Source organism: Lepisosteus platostomus, chromosome 7, assembly GCF_059453375.1.
Source record: "Lepisosteus platostomus isolate fLepPlt1 chromosome 7, fLepPlt1.hap1, whole genome shotgun sequence".
Taxonomy (NCBI): Eukaryota; Metazoa; Chordata; class Actinopteri; order Semionotiformes; family Lepisosteidae; genus Lepisosteus; species Lepisosteus platostomus.
The window spans coordinates 56,417,422-56,442,237 of record NC_142617.1 but is presented as its reverse complement, the minus strand read 5'-3'; the positions used below and the strand labels follow the sequence as shown (position 1 = coordinate 56,442,237).

Below are 24,816 nucleotides of genomic sequence, written 5' to 3'. Positions count from 1 at the left end.
CGCACCTGCGGATCTCGGTGTCCGTGAACCCCTCCACGTTGTTCTTCCGGGCGCGGGGTCTGCCCCTCCTCTTCGGCCGTTTGTCATCGTCGCTGTCGTCCGTTTCGCTCTCTGATCCAGAAGACCTTTGTTTCAGCTTGGTACCGATGTCAGAATCGCTGTCGTTCGCTTGAGCCTAAAACAAATCACAGCAGTGGGCAAGTTTAATGACGATAAATGTACGACTTTTAAACTCCTTCCCAGGCACAGGGTGAAGTAATCAAGCACACTAAGAGCCTCACCGTCATGTGATGATAAACAACAGTCTGAGAAGACGAGACCCATACTTGTCCTATGTGTCACATGAAACTTTAAAAAAAATTAGAGGTAACTGTCACAGCCCGTCTTCATTAACATACTTGTAATTTAGAGAATTATTGTGTATGCTTCCTTTTAATACTACTACTGGCAGGAGTTGGGTAGGTACTGTTGGAGAAATGTTTCCGCTTCCCTTTAAAAGACAGTCAGGAGTCTGTCTCAGAAGTTAAAAGAACTATTTATTTCACGTGCATGGGAGAGAAACACACAGAGACGCTCGGGGCATTTTTCTCAAAGCGATTAAACAGTCCTTAAATAATTTTCTGTTATCTCTGCTGATCAGACTGGCAGCAGGATCCAGGATCACGCTCATCTTCCCCTTCCCCATTTGCCAGAGATAACTTCTTTTAACACAACTGGTTACTCGTACACGTGTTCCAATATAACACAGTATATAATTACATAGCAGCCCTTGAGTCCAGCATTCTTCCACTCCAGTTCAAACCAGTTCTGTATGTCCACCTTTTAAAATACTTTATACAAAATTTACAAAGACCCTCCCAACAGTACCTAAGCAGTGGTTATGGCTCTAGAGGCATTGCTGGAAGACTATGCGTTCAGCACCCCATAACACTTCTGTAGTGTCCTTCAGCAAACTACTGACTGCTTTAATCCACCAGTTGAAGGCTAACCTGCAATGGACTAGCAACCCAGGTGGGTTTGAGGGTTAGTGTTTGACTCCCTCTTCACTTAAGGCCACAGAAACTCCCATAAACTCTGGCTGTCCAAGCCATTAGGACTGTAAGGGCCTAGCCTTAAGCCCCGGCTCGCAATGCCATCTGTGTGGAATCCTACTGACCACAGTCAGCAGCAGCAGCACCTGGCACTTCCTGCTCACCTTCTTGGTGGAGCTCCGGCTCCTGGGCAGCATGTACATGTCTATTTCCTTCTGCTTCTGCTCCTCCTCCATCTTGCGCCTCTGGTCCTCGGGGATGATGTCGTCCCAGTCTGTGGAGGGTTTCTCCTCCAGCTCGGGGGCCGTCTCTTCCATTGTGGAAAAATTGGCCACCTGAGGAAAAGATGGCAGACCAGGGCCAAGTTAAAAAAAAAAAGAAAAACAGAGCTTTAACAACCAGAGCTTTGCAATTTTTAATCTAGCAACTACATTAAACAAGCAGAGGTTAAATCCACGCAGAAAAGAAAAAAGAAGAAACAATGCTTCAGCTCTTGAGTCTTCTTCAGGTGTCAGAAAAATTTAATTGTGACATAATACCTCTAAAATATGCCACACCATAATCTTTATTAAGCTTTATACTGTGGTTGAGATTTAATTGGAAATTCGAAAGAAAATTAGCTTAGCCTTAAAACACTGATGCAAAATTAACATTCTCAAACAGTATAGTATAACGCAGCTACGCAGCCGATTTCCATGAATCGTGCCTGGTTATGATTTTTGGGGGAAAAATCAACTGCACAGAAGCTTATCCACCTTATTTTCTTTAATACCTTAAACTGTGAGAGCAGCTCATCTGTGGCATTCACTGCTTGGTCACTCTCTCTGGTCTCAGCCAAGCGCAAGATCTCCTCTATGTCCATTTCCTGAAAGTCAGATTGTTAAGAACTGTTCAGAAATTTACAAATAATAATAATAATAATACACATTTCAATACTAGCTGATCGGTTAAAACCCATAGTGGCACGTAGCACCCAAATTTCTTGTGTGGCCTTCAGTAAGCCTCCATATGTGGCTCAGCATGGTGGTTGTAGTAGCATATAGTGACAAACCCACCTGTGGCTCAGACTCTTCCCCCTCTGGCTCCTTGAAAAGATCCTGTGCTCCAAATTTCAAAATGGCATTCAGCTCTTCCTTGTTAAATGGATTTGAACTGTAAAATGCAGACATGAGAAACCTATAGATTTTCTGGAATTTCAGATCATAAAAACAGTTCCAACTGATACTTAGGAAGTCCATTAAGATAACAGTTTTCAACCACGGTCCTGTGTCATCTCTTTCACTTTGGCATAGCTCACTTTCTCAGACTAATTTTATTTTTTAATTATTCTATCCACTTGATTTTACCTTGCTAAAACTGGTTTCATGCCCTCAGTCCTTGGCTTTAATGATACCAGATCTAACCACTGCCAAGAAATTTAGAAAACACAACCAGATCTCTCCCCATACTTGCTTCTTAGCCTGCTGCTTCCTATAGCTGTCTGAACTGCTCTCACACCTCTGCACACATTAGTTCACATTAGGCAAACAATGAATGCAGCTGAGACAGAGGTGGGACTGCTGTTTCATCGCTCATCCCCAGAATAAGACACCCAAGCAACATTTATCTACAAAAGTAGGAGTCAAGCTTTTGACAGCAACGAATATAAACTATACAGATGGATCCTTCTCTTACTTCGAATTTCCCGAGTTGTTGTCCAACACCGTGCGTCCAGTAGTGTCCATTCTTTGGATGACCAGATGGTCTAAAACCATCTTTTTCTTGGCTCTTTCAATGATGTCTTCCTCTACTGTCCCCTTCGTTACCAGCCGATAAATATTTACCTAGAAATAGATACAGTTCTGAGCATTCGCATCTCCTTCAGTACCGACCAGGGGGCAACAGCACCTGGTGAGGCTGGGCTGCAGCAGCCACACGCAGCTGTGTGCAATGGGAATCACCAGGCAAAGTGGAAGGGAAAGGAAGCCAGGCAGTACCTGTTTCTTCTGGCCGATCCTGTGCGCCCGGGCCTGAGCCTGCAGGTCGTTCTGGGGGTTCCAGTCAGAGTCAAAGATGACCACGGTGTCAGCAGAGGCCAGGTTAATGCCCAGGCCCCCAGCTCGAGTGGACAACAGGAAGCAGAAGTCCTGTGGAAGAAGGGGGTGTCTGCTAATTCCATACCGCAAGTTTATTATCCAAGACACTGATTCAATCCACCTTTCAAAACTGAATTACAAACGGCACACTTTCCCTAACACTGCATTCTTCCTATCGACCGAGAAGCTCCTGAGTGAATGAACTATTCCGTGGCATGCTCTTGAGCGCTGAATAAAAGAGACTCTGCCCTATGGATTCACTCTTTATAATCTGCAATACCTTGCACTTAAAATGTTGGTTTCTCTTTCATATATTTCATATCTGTTTCATATGAATCTTCACAAACCTTATGCAATAATGAAAATGTTTACATTTATTTTGTACTCATGCAACCAAATGTATACATTAATTCTTAAGATAATGTTTTATTACGTTATTAATTAGAAATATTAGAAATATGTGATTGTCAAAATGAATTTACATAACCCTATATATTAAGCGTTGTTCTGAGTTGACCCTACTCTTCATTTAATGCACAATTTGTATTAGCTGAGGATTTCTAATGGCATGTTTACATTCGCCTTGCATTACAGCATTCAAGGCAATGTACACCCTGAAAAGAAATTTAATATTTACACTTTACAGTGCCTTTTCTTCTTGCATTTAGTAAATCACGTCTTGTCTGCCCAGAGTAGTTATAAAATGCAAGTCACTGTAACCCCTCTTAGACAGCTGAAAGATCTACCCCAGCAAACTGCATACATACCTCCGAGCCTTCAGCATTAAAGTGATCAAGTGCTTGTTTTCGGATTTCTCCTTTTATCGACCCATCTAGGCGCTGAAACAAAACAAGCCAGGATTTGCACTCACTTTTCTGCTTCCTTACATTGAACCTGTGGCAGCTTTTCTGTTTTTAAATCACCCGCTAATGCACAAAACAATACATCTCTAAACTTGTGTTTAACATATACCCCCTGAAAGCTTTTTTTTATATTGGCTAAATATTTTCAAAGCTTTTGCAACAACAAGTTCCTAACTCCTGTTATTCAATTTTCTGAAATAACAAGCTGCAGTCTTCTAGTACCCAGCCAGTTCCTATTAAAAATAACCTCAGAGTAAAAATAACCACAGAGACTATCACTCTAACTCCAACAAGCATGCTTGTACAGCAACCAACTCTGACATGTGATAGCTTTGGTACTTCAGGGAACATCTGAAGAATTGATCTAATAGAAATTACATGACAAATCTACTGCTGCTTTGAAACTATCCATGTCCTGCTTCTAACAAAGTGAAACGTACATACATACATTATATGACAATAAAATAGTTTATATATATATAGAAACACCAAAGTCCTGAAAGGAAATGATTTCCATAACACGCTGCAAAAAACATTTATCCACCTAACTTGAAGCTTGATACTAAATGACCTAGCTCCAGACATATCTAACTGTTATAATAAAGAAATTGATTTCTAAAATACCCAAAACAAGCACACCACTTTTAAGTCTTGTGTGCATTCACTGATCATCTTGTCCCCAAGCCTCCCTTCCTGAAGGTGTCTGATCCCCATCCTCTCACAACGCCTACCCCCTGGGGACAGGAACTCTTCGTACCTGGAAGGGGTAGTGCTTGATGGCCAGGTACTCTGCCAAGATGTCCAGCATCCGAACCATCTGGGAGAAGATGAGAACGCGGTTGCCTCTCTCCCGCAGCCTCGTCAGGAGCTTGTCAAGGAGCACCAGCTTCCCGCTACAGCGGACCAGGCACTGAGCGGCAGAGAGAAAAAAACTCGAGGTCAGGGCGATCTGGCTCCAAACTTAGGCACAGGCTATTCAAGATATTAGAAACTCATAGAATCACTAAGGGGAGAAAAAGAAGGTGACAACCCTACCTGCAGACGTTCCTGCTGGGATGTATATTCGTCTTCCTGCTGCTTGATCAGGTAGCAGTGGTTACAGCACTTCTTCAGCTCCATGACGATGTTCAGGAAACCCGACGTGCTGCCCCTCGCGCCTTTGGAGAGAGCCCTGTAATTCCTGGTCAGGATCCACCTGTCAAAGCCAATGACACACAGGAAGGGTGGGGGGCGGGGGGGCGGGGGGGTAAAAAGATCATTAACTCCACGTAGCATTACGGGCAGTGGCAGGCATGAAAACCACTCTTCGGCCGGAGCAAGCCATACTTGTAATACTGCTTCTGCTGGGCTGACATCTCCACCCTCAGGATCTGCTCCACCTTCGCCGGTAAGGACTTCTCCACGTCCTTCTTGACCCGGCGCAAGAGGAAAGGCTCCAGGACTTTGTGGAGACTCTGGTAGCCATTATCCCTCCCTTTTCCATGCTCATCCTCAAAGTCCTCCCACGAATCAAACCTGGCAGCAAAATAAGAAAAAATCAGCTGGGGAAAACCTCGAGCTTGCCATCCCGACCCATCTCCTAACCGAGTTTCTGAGCGATCCATTCTTTCAGGACAGAAGCCTGTTTAAGTTTACAGAGCACTGAGTTTCCATTTCCAGCTGAAATCCTTTAAATCCTTGTGAAACGCAAAGAAAAGTAACCTTGAAGGGAGTTTCAGGAAAAACACTTTGCCTCAATAGGATGTTTTATTTCTGAAAACACCAGCTTTCAGTTGACATTATATCCTAAGCTTTTACCTCACCTCTTCCCAGACTTCTCTTCATTTCTTATTTAAGGAACTGGGCTCCGGTTTCTCACTTGCAAACTCAGAAACAGGCTCCATCAGCTAATGAAGACTTACTTTTCAGGCATGAGAAAGTGCAGCAGTGACCAGAGCTCCTTTAACGAGTTCTGCAGCGGCGTCCCTGTGATGAGAAGCCGATGGTTGGACCGGAAGTCGATCAAGGTTTTGTACAGCAGGGAGTCGTCATTCTTCAGTCTGTGGGCTTCATCAACTCCCAGGAAGGCCCAGTTTATGCTACCCAGCACAGCCTGCGGAGGAATACCACCAGGTCTGTTTTCTTCACATAGTTAACCTCTCAATGGAAATTTAAAGTTGTTTTGTGGGATGGTTTACACTGTCCCTTCTATATAATAGCAGGCTGTAAAAATACACAGGAATTCACCAAAAGCTGTGGGAAAAGAGCACCACGTACTGTGCCAGGCAGCACTGCGCTTAGCCGATTTCAGTGGCGATCTACCAGGTGTTGTGACATACCTTGTCCTTCAGTAGAATTTCATACGTGGTTAAAAGTGCATTGAACCTCAGTCTCTTTGTCTGCGGGTGTATCCATTCATAGTCACGGATCTGAATAGAAAAAAATCAAGAGATATATAGAGATATATAAAGAAACCTTTTACCTGTTTATGCCTGCCAAAAGGGTGCAGTAAATTCTTAGGCATGGCTGAGATATAGCAAGTCTAAGTCACACTGTCACCAGTGAGGCCAGAAAATATTGGCTGTGTTCTAAAACGGAAACGAAAACAGCAGTAGACTGCAGCCGGCGTACTGGAAGAAGAAGCCCAGGCAGAGTCGTACCGTTTTCCTGCTCATGACGTCCCCGAGGTACACCACTACATTCATGTCCGGCGCCCAGATGTCAAACTCCCTCTGCCAGGAGGTCAGGGTGGACAGAGGCACCACCAGCAGGAAGGGACCATACAGCTGGTGCTGGTGGAACAGGTAGGACAGGAAGGAGATGGTCTGAATCGTTTTCCCCAGCCCCATCTCATCAGCCAGGATCACACTGTTGCACCTGGAAATCAGAGAAAAAATCATATCGTGGTCCGAGCCCTTTCAGATTAGATTAAATGTTTTAGTTCCTCTCAGGCATGCGACTGTGTCCTTACACAATTACTGATACTTGCAACTATCTTTTACCCAGACGTGAATCTAGGCAATCAAAGAAAATGGTGAAAAAAAAACATTTAAAACAAAGCCTCCAAAACAACACAAAAATGAGGAAATCAGTCAAAATATATCATGTGTGCATTTATCAGATTTCTTTACACAAGGCAGGGATTACAAGTGTAATGTACAATGCTTCACAAAAAGAATACAGAGTTAAAGCAACATAACCCAAGGCACTGAAAAGCAAACACAGCTGCCCGTCTTTATTCTGTGCCCTGGAATGTACAGCATTAAGCCTTACTTCATAAAGCTTGTTTAACACCAGAACGGCCCACTGACAGCTTATAGGGTATCAGCAAAAGACTGTGACAATGCTCTCACGTTTACAAAGCAATCCGAAGAGCCATGATAGTAAGCAAACTTAAGCATTATTGTTTTTTTTTTTTACCTGCACCACGAGTGAGCCAGCCAGTTCAACCCATCTAACTGGTAATCTCTAAGCTCCAGGTTCTCTCCTCCGATGTAGGATGGCTGCTTCTTCAACGTAACAAACCGTGGCCTCTGTTTCAACACCTGGATTAGAAATGTAAGCCCTTTGTATTAACTGCATATAGTGGGATGGTATTATGCATGGAAGTTACATAATAAGGATGATGTTTTGCAAAGGTAGTGTTGAAGGAAGATAAAAATATTATATAGCAAGTTCAGATAATTTTTCCTCCATCTGGTGAGCAAAACATAAGACAAGGCCACTTTGGCTTGGGCCATCCAATCGAAAAATTCAAAACTCCTTGCTTGATGGTTAGCATCCTCTGACACAAGGAAGAGAACTCTTGCCAACAAAAGCAACTGGATTGCTATTTGCAACACACAGGTGGCTCTAGAGTTTTAATTTGGTCTGTACCTAGTCTTGCTCTGTCTCTCTCCTGCCCTGGGTTAATCTTTAAGCAGCACACAGATTATGATTGGAAATTGTTAGACAATGTGGCAAAAAATGGTCATTAAGCATTCAAGCTTAAATGGATGCCAGTGTACTGGAATACCAGCACGCCATTATGGACATGACACCAACCCTAGTAATTCAGTGACTGGGATTGGATATAACAAGTCTGAAAAGCAACCAACCTTAAACTATATATTCAGGACCTTTCACTCACTTTGCAGTCTTTAGAAGGGATAGTTTTGCAGCTGTTCCTGCTGTTAAAGCTGTCTATACAATGCTGGAACTTTTTTCCAATAAGGGCTCCATCTTCCCAGCTACACTCCACATAAGGAAGCCCCATCCATTTGCACAGGTACTCTGGCTCATTGGAGGAGGAGGAGGTCTTGTGGCTGTGGGCTGTGAAAAAATCATTTTCCTTTCAGAAAAGGAAGTGCAACTTTTTTGCTGCAAAAAGCTGCTGTCAGTAAACAAATAGTATTTCCAATACCTAAGGTTTTATGCCTTTTTAAGAACTAAAAAAATGTAACTGTCCGCTTTGTTTTGAGCCTTTTAGACCATTTAGGAAAGAGTATTTCAAATTACTATGCAAAGCAACAACACACACAGATTGACTTTCTTGAAATATTATACATTTTTTATGTGCTGGACATAGACAGCCGACTACATTCTATACTCCTGCCCTCGCTTCAGGTGCCCCGGCAACTTAACCGATTCGGATGATGCCAGCCGCGACTGGCTGAGGCACCTGACTGTGACAATATGACTATGTAACTTCTGCATGTTAAGCTCATACGAATAAAAAAAAAGTTAGATGTAATGTATTTCACAACATGCATTATCTTTAACCGAGCAAGTGTTAATGTTTAACTGCAGTTCTAATCACAGTCTGTCTTACTCAAGTCTTACATGAACAGATGGGTATCAAAATGTCAACTGATCTGAAAGAGAGCTTACATGGGAAATCTGAGTGGCACTGTGATGATTTCCCAGTCTTCACTGCTGCTTGAGAGAAAAGAAGATAAGAGCTTAACCTTTAAAAAAAACATAGACATGCACTGCGGTAACATCTCTGAAAGGGACTATTAACTAGCATTAAAAACAGTTTTAATGTACTTTTCAAAACTTGGAACAGAATTGTAATGTCAAGCTTTTTACAGACAGTTCAGATATTTAACTATAGTGTATTGATAAAAACAACAAATTAAGACGATTGCTTGGCAGGAGCTACCATTGACATGCCTTGCTAATCCAGAAAACTAGACACAAAGGATATGTCTTTAAAACAGTACCCTAAAATCTTAACACTCACAAAGGGCTCTGCTGTTACACACCCCACTATGGGAAGTTCCCGCATGTAAGCAACATGACTAAATAGTGACCTTCTGTAAGGTGCCATACATTATAGACCCCTTCACGCTTCTTCCACCCCTTACCGATTACTCGCTCCACTATTTGGAACTGCTTATTCAAGTCTGTAGTCAGCTCCTGCTGGCAGTTATAATACTCCACATCTTCTGGGCTAGCTTTGGACAACCTGAAAAAGAATCATAATACAAACAGATATCAGGGAGATCTCAGCCACTTCTAATAAAACACAAGGTACTGCGGTAACACATCCAGTGTTTTATGTTAAGGATGTTTGTATGAATAGTGAAAAGCAAATCTCCCAAAGCTGTCAGCCTTCTTAGGGGTGAAGGGTGCAGTACGGGCTCTTGTCTAACTCCGTTGTTTTGTCGGTCCAAAATGAGTGAGAACAACAAGCAACTGCAAATTAAAGTCTTTCAACAATTAAAGTGGGAACTGCAGACCCAATTCTCAGACGGGTTATTAAATCTCGGTAACTTAACTTAATTGTCGGCATTTCAAAATTTTACAAATTCAGAATCAAACACAAAACCGTGAACTTTGTGAAAGCACTGTATAGTTGATATGTTGTCAAAGGTCTGCAAGAATTGTGACATGATGCAGCCCTTCCTGCTCACTAGTCACTGTAGTAATGTAATGGGACGTACGAGCGAATAAGTACAGGTTGTGCAGGGGACATTCCACCTTAGAAATGTGCTAATGTGATCTGCATGCAGAGTTAAGAAGGAACTAGTATTTTTCAGAAGAATTGTCTGGAAGTCAAGAGCAATATTTGTACTGGACTAAAAGAGATGTCATTTCCAATTCTAAACCAGAGGAGGGAACCGTTCTAATAGACTTTTTGCTAAAGCAGAATATCCACCATGTCACAACACACTCTTCTTCTTACCTAAGAGTTTGGCTCTGGAGACTGTTTTCCAAGTCAAATTTTACAGATGCCACATTTCACTTTGAAGCCATGTCAATGTTTACCATTTTATACTCCTACCCTATTCTATGCCCCTCTGCTCATCTAACATGAACATAATATTTTCCTATAATGAATACAATGTATTCTACAATAAACTGAAAAAGATATTGATGAAATAAGACCCTATAAATGAAAACTCAAAGGATTATAAACAGTGGTAGTTACCGAAGGAACCATTGCGTGGCTGTAAGTAGTTTCCACTTAAGTATATGCCACTATAGACATTTAGGCAAACTGGAATTGTTTAATTTACCATGTTTTCAGATGAAGTCGAATGTGTTTTTAAGTGTTATGTAACCCTGGTAGTGCCTATACTTTGCACTTTTCAACCACAATTTCTGACAAGCACAGGCATTTCATTTTTCTGTGTGCACATATGAATGGTCCAAAGACCTACAATAACAACATACCAATAGTTTATTTCTTCATTCTTTTTTTTGAAGTTTTCCAGCTTCTTCAGGCCCTTAACTTTCTGCTGTGTGAGCGAGTCTATGCTCTCCCAGGTGTTGTGGATGTAGGACCAGCCTTTCCACTTAATGAGATACTGAGTTTCGCCCTCATCCTTCTCCGGGTCGAAGTCTGCACATGGATCTCCGTTCGCCTCCACAGCATATACTGTCGTTGAGGCACCCGTGACTGCATGAAGGGGTTAACAGGCGAAAAACATCATCTTACTGAGTTGTTGCACTTTGATGATATCTACACTATTAGAACACATAAGCAGTTGCTTATATCAAATTTACCTTCCTATGACAAAGAAATCATGGCCAGGTTTATAGATTCAATATTACATATAGATATCTTTCCTCTTAACCGGGCCCGAGTTCAAAGTGTTTCGCTACTACAGGGGGGAATTATGAGAAAACACTACATTTCGTGCCACTTATCCTTACAAGTTTACCTGCCAGAAAAAATCATACACCTAACCCTTAATTATATGTTCTAAAAAAAAATACAACCATACATTCATAAATGGCCTATCAGCCATCAGTACCTTCCAAAATAACCGGGATGCTGTTTGTTACAGGTATCAATACCTCCTTTTTTTCCAGTTCTGACATCCATGACTTTTTCAATGGTCTCGCTGTCATCCGGCTGCTCTTCTGCTCCCTCCCCAGCCATTTCAATCAGGTCATCGGAGTCGGTCTCAAAGTCATCCTCGTCCTCCTTGTAGCTGTGAGAAGAAACATCCTGATGCTGTACTGGGGACCGGGCAGGACACGGATCACGAGTGACACAAGCTCCTTGAGAAGCATCACATCGTTCCAACATATCTCACAGCACAACTTGATAACGTCCCCTCAGGGTCTACTGCACACCTGGGACGGCGAAGAAACAAAGCCCCACAACAGCTCATCAGAAATACTTCTGCCCACCTGACATTTTTGGCTGCCTGCCGTCGTGTTTGTCTCTTGGGGGTGTCATCGTCCTCCTCCTCCTCATCTTCATCGGATGACTCCTGTTTCTTTCGTTTCTTGCCCCGTTGGGACTGTTGCTTTTTGGCTGAGGTCCTGGTCTGTGATCTAAAGAAAGAAAGGCGGCCAAAAAAACATTTCCACCCTTCAAGTATTCTGTATGGTTCAGTAATGTCTCATTTTCGGAGTTCTAAATCACGCAAGACAATACATTATGACCACGTTCTAAACTTCCTGCCTGATAGTAAGTGGCCTTAAGACAGCTTTTAGCTTCTTCTAGTTGTAATTTAGTACTTATATATTGAACCAATGTCCATTGCAGAGTTAAGCCTGCAAACATTTTACGATAAAAGATGAATCAGAAATCTTCTACAGGATATTAATTTTAGTCTTAACAAATGTTAAAAATAGAGAAAACTACTTTATTGCTTACCTTGGGATTCTGCGCTGTTGTTACATTTTACAACAAATTTTAATACCATAAATACTAACTAAAAAGTGTTTCACAAAGCATCAGGTGTACTGCAAAAAACCAAGGTAATGTTTGAGACCTTTATTGACTACTGTTTATTTTGTGATGGGTGAATTATCACCTCAGTAGCTCTTGTTTTTGGGAAGGAATGAAACTTCCTCTCACGCCTGCTCCTTCAGAGTGTGAAAAGTGCCGAGCTGTCTAAAGGCCAGGCCTCGCTACACCCTTACCTTCTGGCTGGTGGGCGTCTGGATCTAACTTTTTTCTCTTCCTGCTCACTTTCTGAACTGCTGGAATCCACCTCCTCCTCCTCCTCATCATCATCATCATCACCACCATCATCATCATCATCTTCTTCGTCATTAGAGTCATCATCTTTCCAGGTATTTCTTTCAACAAAGAAATACCACAGTTTCACCCCTTTAAAAAAGCCTGATCACTCTAACCTGCCCCTTCCAGGGCACAGTGTGGACGTTTCGGGGTCGTCACCATCACTTGCCCCACACTGTCTCTTTGACTCCAGCATTTATAATGACTCAGATCAGAGGATGGAAGCTACTCCACTTATCACTCTCAACCGCTTGCTGGACTTGCTTCCTTGACATCTCTTCCTCCTCCTTAGCAAGAGAATTCATGCAAACATTCGGAACAAGACGATGTCAGAGACACACAACAGAACTACATCTCTGGCAAAGGGAGAGCTGGAGAGAGCTCTTCTGCACTGTGTTGCCTGTGCCTACGTAAATCAGCCTTTCGACTTTGTGTGGAAGAATCTACAAACTTTCTTTTTCGTGATAAAGCATCTCCTGTTCTCCCACTTCTAATGATGGATCTTCCATACTGCACTTTTATCAGCTGTGTACAAGACGTGAGATATGGCAGTTCAACGTATAAATTTATTCTACAATAAATATGAAGTAACAATGCATATTGCTCCACTTTCTATACAAATATATTACTGTAGGAATTCTTTTAAGGGCTTACAGCTGCAAACCATCCATCAAACTAAAACTAATGGCACCTGACAAGATCCCAACTCTGTGAACTGCCTCATTTATTCTTCAAAGGGATCAACAAAAAATGAAATGTTACTGGATTCATAAAGTACAATTATAATATTCTGTTTAAGAATGGTCGATTTTAGTCATGTATGCTAGGTGGATGGATTAAGAAAAATGTGATACTTTTGGAATGTACTTTAATGTAACAAAAGAAGGCTCCGACTTCTAACGAGAAGCACTAAGAATTCTCTAGCATGTTTTCAAATAATTGTAATGATTTCAAACTTGTTTAGTGAAAACAGGATAATTTTCCATTACGTCTTTTATGGAGATCTATCTGTCCAGCAAATAAATAAAAGTGGTTTTGACTTTTCGTAATTCATCACATAAATCAAAACTTCAAAAAGGTGTGCAAGTTTTAATCCAGCACTGTTTTTGAAAAGTGCTCACAAATACTTTTTTTATTACATCTTGTTCTTTACTCCTAGCATACTCACTCTTTCTTCTTCTGCCGCAGTCCTTTTCTTTTACCACTTTCATTTTCAGATTCACTGCTACCCTGCAGAATCATTAAACAGAGAATGCACTATTTAAGAAAAACGCACACATTTTTTTTCAAATGCACGATCATTAAAAGCTGGAAAAATCAAAACAAATGCCACTTATGAAATACCCCTTCTTAAAGGCAACAATAGCTGCAAAAATAGGTACAAGCACAATAACACACATACATCTGAACCGTCATACAGGCATTCTTGTAATCCATCCATTATAAATATACTGTATGGTGATAAAAAGGCACACCATTTTGTCCAAATAATGTTACATTTACATAGGAATGAAAAAACAGAAGGCACTGATGGGTTTAGGAGTATGGAACAAGCTACTCTCCCATGATGTTCAAGCCAAGTGACTGGCTGCTGTCAGAAGAGATCTTTGGATCAATCTCCTACTACCACAAGAGCCCAATGGCTTCCTCTCATTTGTAATCTTTCTTATCAATGTGTCAGTGTGCAAAACTTGTCAGATGTGCCTTAAGTTATTCAATAACAAAACAAATAAAACTGTTTCCTCTATCACCTCCCGAGAACAAACTTGGAAAGAACTCCAAATATTCTCTAATGACCATCGTCTTTCCCCACTGCAATGCCTTTCAAAGACCACAAGAGAATGCATCATTTTCTTTTGCAACCTGTGCGTGTATTTCATCCTTTATTAACTTCCATCCAGCACGACAAAACACCATATCTTAAGTAAAAATGACATACTAAGCCATTTTCTTTTTGGAATACCACAAAAAGGTATGGGGTAAAAAATAAAATCAAGTGAGAAATGTGCAATTATAAACATGATCAAAATGTCATACCTTAAGTGTCAATTTATCAGTTCATACTGGGATTTCAAGGTAGAACTTTATTACTGATTTGTTTATGTTTTCATATGTGCGTCACGTTTAATACTTCTTTAATGCTACAAATTAGAAGCCAAACAGCCACAATAACCTGGGTCATTTTTAAGCCTTTTCTTTTATCATATGGGGCTAATTTTTGGCTGCCCTGAGTGCAGTTTCTCCCAGCTTACCTCAGCTCCAAAATTAAGTCGAGCAGGCTCTTGTCTGCTCCGGTTCGATCTCCTGACCCCATAAACATCTGGATGTTCTTCCCACATCTGTAAACATAAACAGACCATAAGATGGCCTGCTGCCCTCCCACTAATTTATTCTCTCCATTTGTATCCTATACATTTTCAATTAAAAAGATTAAAATTTGTGGCAAAAGGGATAACTTTTTGTATCCAACATTCATTTGGATTTTTGTACTATAAAGGAGGGAGGGTACATAGCGCAAAGTTCTACGTTGAAATGTCTTCAAAGTATTTGCAATATGCTGTCCGTTAAATATTTTGGAAGAGATGCAGGGATGTGCTACTGAACTGCTCTTTTCAGAGCATGCAACTCACTCAAAATGACCGTTTTGGAAACTCTCCTGAAGATGTGGTTTTCCGCACTAGAACAGCTCTGTTCAGGTAACGGGGGGGTTTACACACCCCCCTGCCTCTGTGTGGAACAGAAGTGCTCGGGATGGCTCATGTGCTTTTAACTGGCAGCTCACAGGACGGCTGGCATTTGAGCAGGGCTACAATAACCAGGTACCTTCTTGACATCGGCTAATCTGTCCTTCCTGCTGACAGGCTTATCCTTGACCTCGGAGGTGGCCTGCTGGGATTTGGATCCCGTAGATTCGCTCTCGGACTCGGACTGGCTCTCGGACTCGGAGCTGCTGTTGGAGTCGCTGCCGCGCTCGCTGCCCCGCTCGCTCTCGGACTGACTGCCCGACTCCGAGGCCGAGTGGTTCGATTCCTCAGAAGCGGAGTTGCTACAAGGTCAAACGAACGTGATGTTAAACCCTCATACGATTCTAACTGTCATGAGCAAGATGGATACACTTTTCTTGTGGGGAAAAAAAAACATACGCCTTCAAGCTGCGCCGAGTGTTTTTGGCAGCTCTTTATCCTGCAGAGAGAACCAGAATCGCACAAATGTGCATCACATTTAAATTCTTTTTTCACTGGCTTCACTGGTGCGTAAGTGAGGCAAGTATAGCTGATAGTCTGGGGAATCCTTATCACAAGCACATGACTGCTAATCAACAAAGGCACGGAAAACCTAGATGTGAGCACTACACAATAGTTTTACTGTACTCTTTTCCCCAGTACGCGTTTGTCCACAACGTTCACTCTTGCTTGCTTACTTCAGGCAGACACCCTAATGCGTCCCAGTGTCTTCTCTATTTCAAAAGCCTTGTTTAAAAGCCTTTAGTAGCTGATGTACTCAAGCTGGGCTTTGTTGAGGTGGTCTGTCCCAAATAGAAAAGTGAATCCTCCTGGAATCGACCTGCATTTTAGACATACTCCATTTTTAAAGCACTTGTGTTGCTCAGGCAAGGGGCAAGGGGTATCAGGAGGAACAGAGAGCGTGGTGGGAAAGGATGAAGGCAAGGACAGCTGCTGCTGAAGAGGGTCTTGCCCTTACTGCGCAACACATCTGCAGGAACCACCTGACCTGATTGCCGAGTCTTTCTCCGTTCTTAGTTGGAGAGCAGGAAATGTTTCCAAAAACAGGAGAAAAAAAGTTTTACTAAAAATACTGCTCCAAAAAAAACTGCAGTATCTTTAATGTAAGCACAGGTTCACTATCTGTGAGGCTTTTCTAAGCCTGAGCCCATTCAGATCGAAAGTCAGTACACAAAGGGGTAAGTCCACAAACATATTTAGCATCTTCACCATCCAAAAATAACATCATTGTGGGTCTTTTAATGAAAAATATTTTAAAAGACTACCTATACCTTAATTCCATTTCCAATCATTCTTAAACTTTTACAAATAAAAATGTCTCTCCCTGTTTATATATTATGTTTTCTGCAGACAGGGGGCAGCAACACCGCTCATCTGGGAGTTGAAAAGCCTTCCAGGATTTTCCTTATACTTGGGAATCTGCCACATTTGTCAACCATTTTAGGCCTCTTTACTCCACCATCTTAAAATGCCTTGCACCATCCACAAAACCACAGTGCCAAACCAAATCTCCGCCATCAGCAAAAACAATGACAGAGCAACACATGGGGGTGATGGTATCCGATGGTGGCCGCCATATCCACCTCACAAACGAGAAAGTGTATTTTCTAAACACTTTTTGAAGACCTGGCAAGTCTTTCAAAAGAAAATCAGCCTATTTTACACATTTTTTTCTTCTCCAGAAGCAAGTGTTCTACTAAAGTTTACAAAATTAAGCTCTTACAGAGACCCCATTTACTCCAACCACTAAATACTCCCAGTGGAGTATTACAGTGCACAACTTCTGGGATAATCATGAAACGTCTAATTCTTCTTTAGGTTCATAAAGTGAGAACAAGCGACCCAATCTTAATAGCATAACTGGTGAACTGTTAATATCATAGGGCAGTCTGTAAAGTGTACATACCTAGAAATTGAATCTAAAATTTGCTTACACAGTTAATTAAACAGGACACTATCATATCTAACCATGCTCAATAAGTAATCAGCTTATCTCCATTAAATGATCAAATAAATTATTCATGTCTTCTCATGGCATGTTTTAGATCTGAAATTTTTTTTGACTGGTCTTGTTGGAGCAGTAGAAGACTCCTAGGAGAGAAAACAGTTTTTTTTTCCCAGTTAACCTCTCAGGAGATCAATTCACTACACAAATAGTAAATGTTTAACCTAATTAACTAGATCTACAGGTCCCTGTTTCTAAGAAAAAATCCTGGTATTTTTATTATATTTTAAAAGACTATCTGAAGTTCATGATTTGTTTTGTGAACCAATATTATAAATAAACAGCAAAGATCGCAAAACCTAGGCATTCAAACTAACAAGGTCACAGAGAAATATCCAGCAGGCAACGTCTGTAATGCACTTCTAAATTTAATGTCTAAAAAACATTTTTACATTCTGAATACTAAAAGAGGTCTTACAAGTGCACTTTAAGTTACAGGTTCATGATCTATACATTGATAGACACCAATTGTAACATGGCTTAATTATTTAGCTCTCCCATCTACATTGTGCCTTTAAATCCATGATCAGTGAGCATAGCACAGCTAAGACTGCAATACTATTTCACTCAAAATGGACGTTAACTTTACTTGAAATCGTTTTAAGGTGAGATGGGCAGGTTACCCATACCCCCAAGGTATAAGTATTTCGCACAATGTGGAAAATATACCCTCGAGGCGTAGTTTATTTGCACAATGTGGAAAATATTCACCCAGTAGGACTGATTTGACCTCAAATGTGTGTGATGACCTATGTTGCCTTGTGAAAAAAAGATACATGCATCTGCAGTAAAGCACAAACTCGGGGACAGGAAGGGAAAGGAAGGGGAGATGCATTATAAACCGAGACCAGGAGGCACTTACACAAAGGGTACTGAGAGTGAGACAAGCCAACAGCCTGCCTTCCTTCAAAACACAGCTGGGTGAGATTCTAGGATCAATTAGCTATGAGCAAACAAAACAAATAGACTGGAAGGCCTCCTGTCATTGATAAACTTTTTTGTTCTTATGCGCTGTGATAGTAACAATAGTGGCTTGAAAAAAGTTAAGACTAAATACATATTAATATAAAAGTAATAAATTAAGCTACAAACAACAGCAGGCATGTGGAAAATCCTGTTAACTTATCCACTTAACATGCAAAACAACAATGAGTTCCAGAGTGGTTCCAGGGATTAAACAGGTTCCTATAACATTTCAGAAAAATACCTTATCAAGGGAAAAACAGGCAAGTATTCCTTAAAGATGACTTGTCGAAAACAAGACATTTCTTTTCGATTACTCATTGTGGTTGAGAATTAAAAAAACATCTGACATGCTAAATGCTGTTTGTGGTCTTGGGCAGACTGGTTTTACAAATTACTAAATAATGTCAGCTTTAAGAAGATTCTACAAATTCCATTAACTGAAGAACTTTGTGAAGAGCAATGTGTTGCATGGTACTTATCACCTAAAGGTGAACAGTTGCTTAACCATAATACTCAACAGTTTCAGCTTTAAGATAGGATCAACCATAAGGCAGACTGCTGACCATTTACGTCTGGTATGTAATGTTAAATCTGATCACATTTAATCTGCCATTTGAAACAGTCATGTCTTCTTATATCTGCAAAAATCAATCAGCTTTGTCAGAGGTATACAAGATAAGATCACACTTTATTGGCCATATACAATTTCTTGTATTAGGAATTTGTCTTTTTCCCAACTTGCTCTCCATGAGACACAGACAGGAAGCTTGGGGTCAGAGAGCAGAGGCAACCATTTACTGTATACGGCACTCCTAAAGCAGTTAGGGTTAAGGGCCTTGCTCAGGGGCCCAACGGAGTAGGATTCCTCTGCCGGCTGCAGGATACAAACCGGCAACCTTCCAGCCACAGGTGCAGATCCTTAGCCACAGAGCCACCACACAACCCCACCACCCCATATGTTTGAGAAGCGATATGCTAAAGAAGCTAATATATTATTAAATACATTTTCAATATATTATTATATATTCTAGCAGTCCTTGATTTGAGGCTTCGCTCTTTATTAACAACGAATGGCACAAGAACAAATGTAGGATAATGTTTCAAATGTGGGACAGATGGTGCAGTGTCTCTGCAAAAAAGCAAGTACACTGTCAGGTAAAGTCTTCATCCCTCACATTACTCACCATCTAGAGCAAAGGCACACTGTTACGCTTTCTCCCTCACAAAGAAATAACAGCATTTACAAAGCCTCTTTCCGGGGAGTGACACAGTGTGCACTACCATACTCTACAGGCGTCCGTCTTGGGATTTTTCTCTGGAACCGGGAAGTGAGCACGTAGTTCTGCTACCACGCATAATCGGGGATGTTCATGTTTCCACACACCACGTCGTTTGTTGTATTACTTCAAAAAATATTTTCAAAATACTGCTCTCCTCGTCCACAAATGAGGCAATACAATTTCTCAATACTCACCTGATATCTTCCATTAAGGGGCACTGTTGACATTTAGGACTAGTGATTTTAGATATTTGCATTTTCAGTGCATCGGGAAACTACTTTCTTTTCCAACTAAAATGCAGCCTCCAAAACCAGAACATTTATCTTTTTTAACAGCTGTGGTGTTTCTGTGATGTATTTGCATGTTTCTAAAGACAGGCACTGCTATTCTGTTTACCCTTTCTGAAACAGTGCCCCTCAATCCCACCAAATTGCTTCTCCATTTTCAAGGCCTTAAATGGTCAAACAGGGAACAGCTGACTAAACATGACATATCTGCTGAGGAATCCAACATTACCAGCTGTGTAACAGGTTTTGCAAACCAGTTGTCACAGTATTTTCACAAAATATATTTACTTTTTAAAATTATTTTAACTAAACTTAATTAAATATTAATTTTATTAAACAAGATCATAAGGAATTTAAAAGTGTTCAAAACCTCTTTATATAAAAAAAACCTAAATTATAACCATGGTACTGCCTAAACAGTTCACCCAATTAACTACTCCACATTGAGTAATTTAGTAAAAACTGGTAAATGGGATTTAAAATAATGTTGAAATAATAATTTGATAATAATGAAAAAATAATGTTCATGTTTTTAAACATGAAAAATGTACATAAAAGAAATGAAAAAATAATTATAAAAGCCAGGGTCGCTAGTACATATTTGTGCTAGTGTCTGTGAATTGTTTTAATAAACACTAGCAGGAAAAGCAAGGCCTTTAATGTTGTCTCTAAAGATTAAGATGTTTTAAAAATTGTGTTCATTCATAGTGCATTTGTTGGTCAAAATCTAAAAGACAATAATAACATTATAAAATTAAAAAAAAGAAAAACATCAAAGGATTTCTAATTTCTTGCAAGGCATTTCAACCAGCAGGGGTAGCTGTGTTAGCTGACAAAGCAGGAAAGGCTACACACAATGGGATGAGTGACGTAAAAGGAGGGTGGGCACAGCCCTCCAATTCAGAATTTGCTATAGGCCGTTGTGTTGCTATGCCCACAGCTAACCAATCTCTGTTCAAAACATACACTTCTGACCTTTGAACCACATCCTGTTCAAGCTTCCTGTAGTTCTAAGTACACACTGTGTAATGCAGCATGTCTGCCTAGCTATGCGGCACAAAGCAAGAGCCATTTTGTGACTTTGAAGTGGACGTGCAGCAATCTATTGCGAAAAAAGATGCACATTTGGACCAAAACCGAACACTTACTTTCTCCGGCAACCAAAAAAACAGTTCATTGTTGCCAGGAGGAAGGTCATCCTTACCTCTTATGTGAAGGGAGATCTGTGTGTGGTTGGAAAAGCATTGAACAACTGGCATTATTTTATTTTAAACAGTCAGCACCTATAAAATGGCTGCCACAATAGAATTGGACCATATAAAAATGAAACCTTAACCCTTCACTTGACTTCTTGACTTCTGAAACCTCAGCTTTCCCCAAACTTAAGGTAGTTCCTGTTAAAAATGCAAACACTAAATACCAGCTTTTAAATACTTCACAGAAGCTGTATATTAACATGCAACCAAGTGAGAGAAATAATTCCTATACCTTGCAGTAATGCATGGTTCACATTGTACAAGCTGATCAATGTAGTTTTTAAAAGCAGTGAATGCAGAGGAGGTTCTTGTATCATTGAGTTAGGAGAATAATACAGCTTCAAAACAATAGTAGTTTCAAAACTTTTGCCTATATTTGCTAAAAAAACATGCATTCAACACCAAATATCTGACTTCAAAGTGGGTTCTCTCCTACACCAATATGAAACAAAATAACTGGATAGTGAGAAATGAGTTTAGAATTAATTTGATTGTACTACAAGTGTCAAAGTAAACAGAAAACAAAATGAATTCCTTAGGTCTCTTAAATTGAAGTTAAATTAGTTTAAATTACACAAAGCCTGCCACACAAAAAATCACTTTTGATAGTTACAAAGACAAATGTGTGCAGGTAAAGTGGTTGTGCATTTCATTTACATGAAAATAAAAGCTATGAAACCTGATTTAATACTAGGTGTTACACTAAACTCTGCTTGTGTTTGAGAACTGAAGCCTCAAGTAACCTAGCATAAATACCAGAATGTCCAAACTTTCAAGTGGAAATACATCTTGAAGGGACAATACTGTGACCAGGGGAAAAAACACTTAGATGCACCTACCTTGCACTTTCACAAAAACAACTTTTGCAAAGCATGTCACAACAAACAACTATATGTATCCATAATACAAGAGAACTGTATAGGTGCACTGTAGATGCAATCTTACATAAGTACACATATATAATTAGAAAACAAAACATTTTGATTATTATAAACCATTATGGTATGGTTGAGAAAATGAAACTAGTTGCATGAAGTAAAATCATTAAGATTCGTAAACTGTTGATATTTTTGTTGCAGCATTTCACAACATTTTGACAATAAGCAATCATGTACTTTTTGGTCACAGAATTATAAGAGCTGAGTGCTTGGTTGGGAAGCAATGTTTTTGAAAGAGAGAGACAGATCAACATTGTTTCACGTTTTAAAACCATCTCAATCAACTGTGCACATGTTGAAAGTGAAACAATGGCTCAGAGCAAAGAGAATAAAAAATGTGAACAAACATCGTTTTAAATTCATTTTATTTACTTTTAATACTTTTAGTTTAGTCCATTACAAACAATCTTCAATGCTATATATTTTAACCATTAACCGATTAAGTGTAAATTGCCAAATTATTTAAACTAATACAGATTATTCTTCCATCTGTCATCCAAAAAAATATATACACAACAGTTTAACGTGCTTCAAAGCGAGCCAGTCAAACACATGAACAAGTACTATTAGGTATTCGGTATTACGTGTCGTTAAATAAAAGCCCAATCAAATACTAAAATTGATATTTTCTAATACACACAAACAAATGAAGTCCCAATAAAATGTTTTAAATGGGAAACTGCATTGTATGTAAAATGGTGCAATGCAGCAACGACAAAACAGACAAGGTCATTTTGTGCTGTCACAAACGGAAAAAATACTGAAAGAAATCGCCCAAAAAAACCACACGACTTCATCGGGTTAGTATACATTTGGGTACCCGATGCTTTAAATGGGCCCTAAAATCAGGTCTTAAGTTTAAGAAATTGCTAGCAAAAATTAGGGTGTGGCAATTTAAGAATCCCAAGGTCATTTATCTAAAACCTAAATTAATCACAGAAACCGAACACTATATATTGGCACAGGTGAGCATCCAGGCTTGACAACGTAAACAATCAAGGCAGATGTCAAAAGAAATGGAGAAAAAAAATGAAAGATCGTACCTTGATGCATTACTTTGGGTCGAACCGTCGTCTTCTCGCTTGCTGTTCTTATTCTTCATCATTTTATATATCCTGTACACTTGTTTTTGATGCTCTCGTGTCCTGGTATTTTACTGTCAAAAGTTAAAAGAAGGGTAAGGATCCCTTGTTAAGTTCCATTTGCGTGCATTCGCCAGCAGGACAGCAGTCTTGACGCTGCGACGACATGACTGAAAAAGAACACCACTGTCTCGAAAAACATATCGCATATCGAAAAACAACTACAAAACCTTTAAAACGTTAAAAGAAAAGGTAAATAAACGACACCTGCTCAACTAGGCACCATATAAAACACCCCCCCCCCATTTCTTTACCCCAAAAAAAACCCGTGCACGTCTACACAATGTATTACAACTGCGTCATCAGACAAAAGGGGAGACGTTTCAAAAATGCATTTTAAAAAACAAACCAAAAAATAACAGATGAAAAGCGTGATTCTATACATACCTATTCCATGTACAGACAGGTAGATTGCAGTGTTGCTTCCCACTCGTCAATGAAGTTCTTTATTCCGTAACTGGGGTCCCCAAACGCAAATATTTAGTTTTCAGAATATATCGCTTAACGGATGTTTTTTTTAAACAAAAATAAGAATTACATGCTATCGGAAAAGAAAATTAATTAAATAAAGAGGCGTAGAAGCACCCTAGGCAGAGCGCACTAAAAATGGTGGTGCGTCATGGCTGCCTGTGCTTAAGCTGGAAAACAACGACTCGCACATAGTGTACTGTAATTCTCCTCTCGATAAAGCCACACAAATTAAACAAAAAAGCTTTGCTAAATCACAAATGTAACAACTCGAAAGCGATCTAGATTCGCTAATAAAGTCTCCCAATGGCCCCTGCGGCGGCCTAAAAGTTGCTAAAAGTTACACAAAGTGTTGGAGAGGCTCGGCGATTCTCAATGCGCTCTCCTCTCCAAGGCTCAGCCGCCATCTAGATCTCCTTCCCAGCTCTGAGAGCTCTGCCTTTGATTGACGCTCTTTCCATTTACCCCAGGACTCAGGTGATGTACCAAAGACCCACCCCTTTCATTTTATACAAAAAACACCCAATTTAAACAAGTCTTTCCTCACAACTACCACTTTTACCCTACACCAGCATCTGGTCACTGAAAACCAAGATGCCTTGAAGGTAAAAAGAAGTGGTACTTTTTAAATAAGACTAAATTTGGGTAAATTTTAATCTCGGGGGCAGCCATAACTTCCTGTTCAGACAGGAAATGAGCCAACTGGAGCCATTTTATAAAAGCAACACAAAAGAGCTTGGACACCATTACAATCACCTTCACAACTGGTTTAACTCTTTGCATTTGATTGCTTTGTAATTTGTATGGATTCTTTTTGAGGCATATTGAAATGAGCAAAATAAAAACAAAACAGCTTGGTTAACCATTTGGGAAACTGGACATTTTGTGCATGGAATTCCCTTAAACAGGGGTGGTTTCTGAAGGACATTATCCCCATTTGGAACAAAAGGACACCCCCCAACCAATACTGGGGCAACAGTAGGTGGTCAACACACAAAGACACCCAAGGGGGTCTTGGGGACACATTCAGGGTCCATTCACAACACTGAGACCCCATGGCACTCTAACCGGACCACTCAACACCATTGGATTTAGCATTCTTCTGCAAATACTACACAACACTTAGTATCAGTTTACTAATGCACAGGGTGCTCAATAGCTTAATGGAGTGAATATGATAATCATCCGATTTAATAAATCACAACTAAGTTTATAAAGTTAATTTAACATGAGTCAATGGAGACTTTCAGCACACAAGGCTTTTGTATAGTTCATAATGGGTGGTGCCATTCAAGAATAAAATTGAGCAAAGCCA

At 40.2% G+C, this 24,816-nt stretch overlaps 1 protein-coding gene across 1 annotated transcript in view; it reads right to left on the bottom strand.

Annotated features, from left to right (window-relative positions):
• chd2 (chromodomain helicase DNA binding protein 2) overlaps positions 1-23,985 on the bottom strand; it is a 34,230-nt gene extending 10,245 nt beyond the window's left edge. The window contains exons 1-26 of the mRNA XM_088641357.1: positions 23,421-23,985; positions 22,935-23,047; positions 15,239-15,461; positions 14,668-14,754; positions 13,584-13,645; positions 12,316-12,474; positions 11,575-11,721; positions 11,236-11,372; positions 10,609-10,834; positions 9,297-9,397; positions 8,818-8,865; positions 8,078-8,259; positions 7,369-7,493; positions 6,609-6,825; positions 6,288-6,377; positions 5,871-6,061; positions 5,296-5,484; positions 5,005-5,164; positions 4,727-4,879; positions 3,874-3,945; positions 3,008-3,157; positions 2,706-2,854; positions 2,087-2,183; positions 1,804-1,896; positions 1,196-1,366; positions 6-175 (exon numbers count right to left, since the gene is read on the bottom strand). Coding sequence (XP_088497483.1) covers positions 6-175; positions 1,196-1,366; positions 1,804-1,896; positions 2,087-2,183; positions 2,706-2,854; positions 3,008-3,157; positions 3,874-3,945; positions 4,727-4,879; positions 5,005-5,164; positions 5,296-5,484; positions 5,871-6,061; positions 6,288-6,377; positions 6,609-6,825; positions 7,369-7,493; positions 8,078-8,259; positions 8,818-8,865; positions 9,297-9,397; positions 10,609-10,834; positions 11,236-11,372; positions 11,575-11,721; positions 12,316-12,474; positions 13,584-13,645; positions 14,668-14,754; positions 15,239-15,461; positions 22,935-22,996 — 3,461 coding nt within the window. The 5' untranslated portion in view covers positions 22,997-23,047; positions 23,421-23,985. The remainder of the gene's footprint in view (positions 1-5; positions 176-1,195; positions 1,367-1,803; positions 1,897-2,086; positions 2,184-2,705; positions 2,855-3,007; positions 3,158-3,873; positions 3,946-4,726; positions 4,880-5,004; positions 5,165-5,295; positions 5,485-5,870; positions 6,062-6,287; positions 6,378-6,608; positions 6,826-7,368; positions 7,494-8,077; positions 8,260-8,817; positions 8,866-9,296; positions 9,398-10,608; positions 10,835-11,235; positions 11,373-11,574; positions 11,722-12,315; positions 12,475-13,583; positions 13,646-14,667; positions 14,755-15,238; positions 15,462-22,934; positions 23,048-23,420) is intronic.
• Between the last annotated feature and the right edge of the window lie 831 nt (positions 23,986-24,816).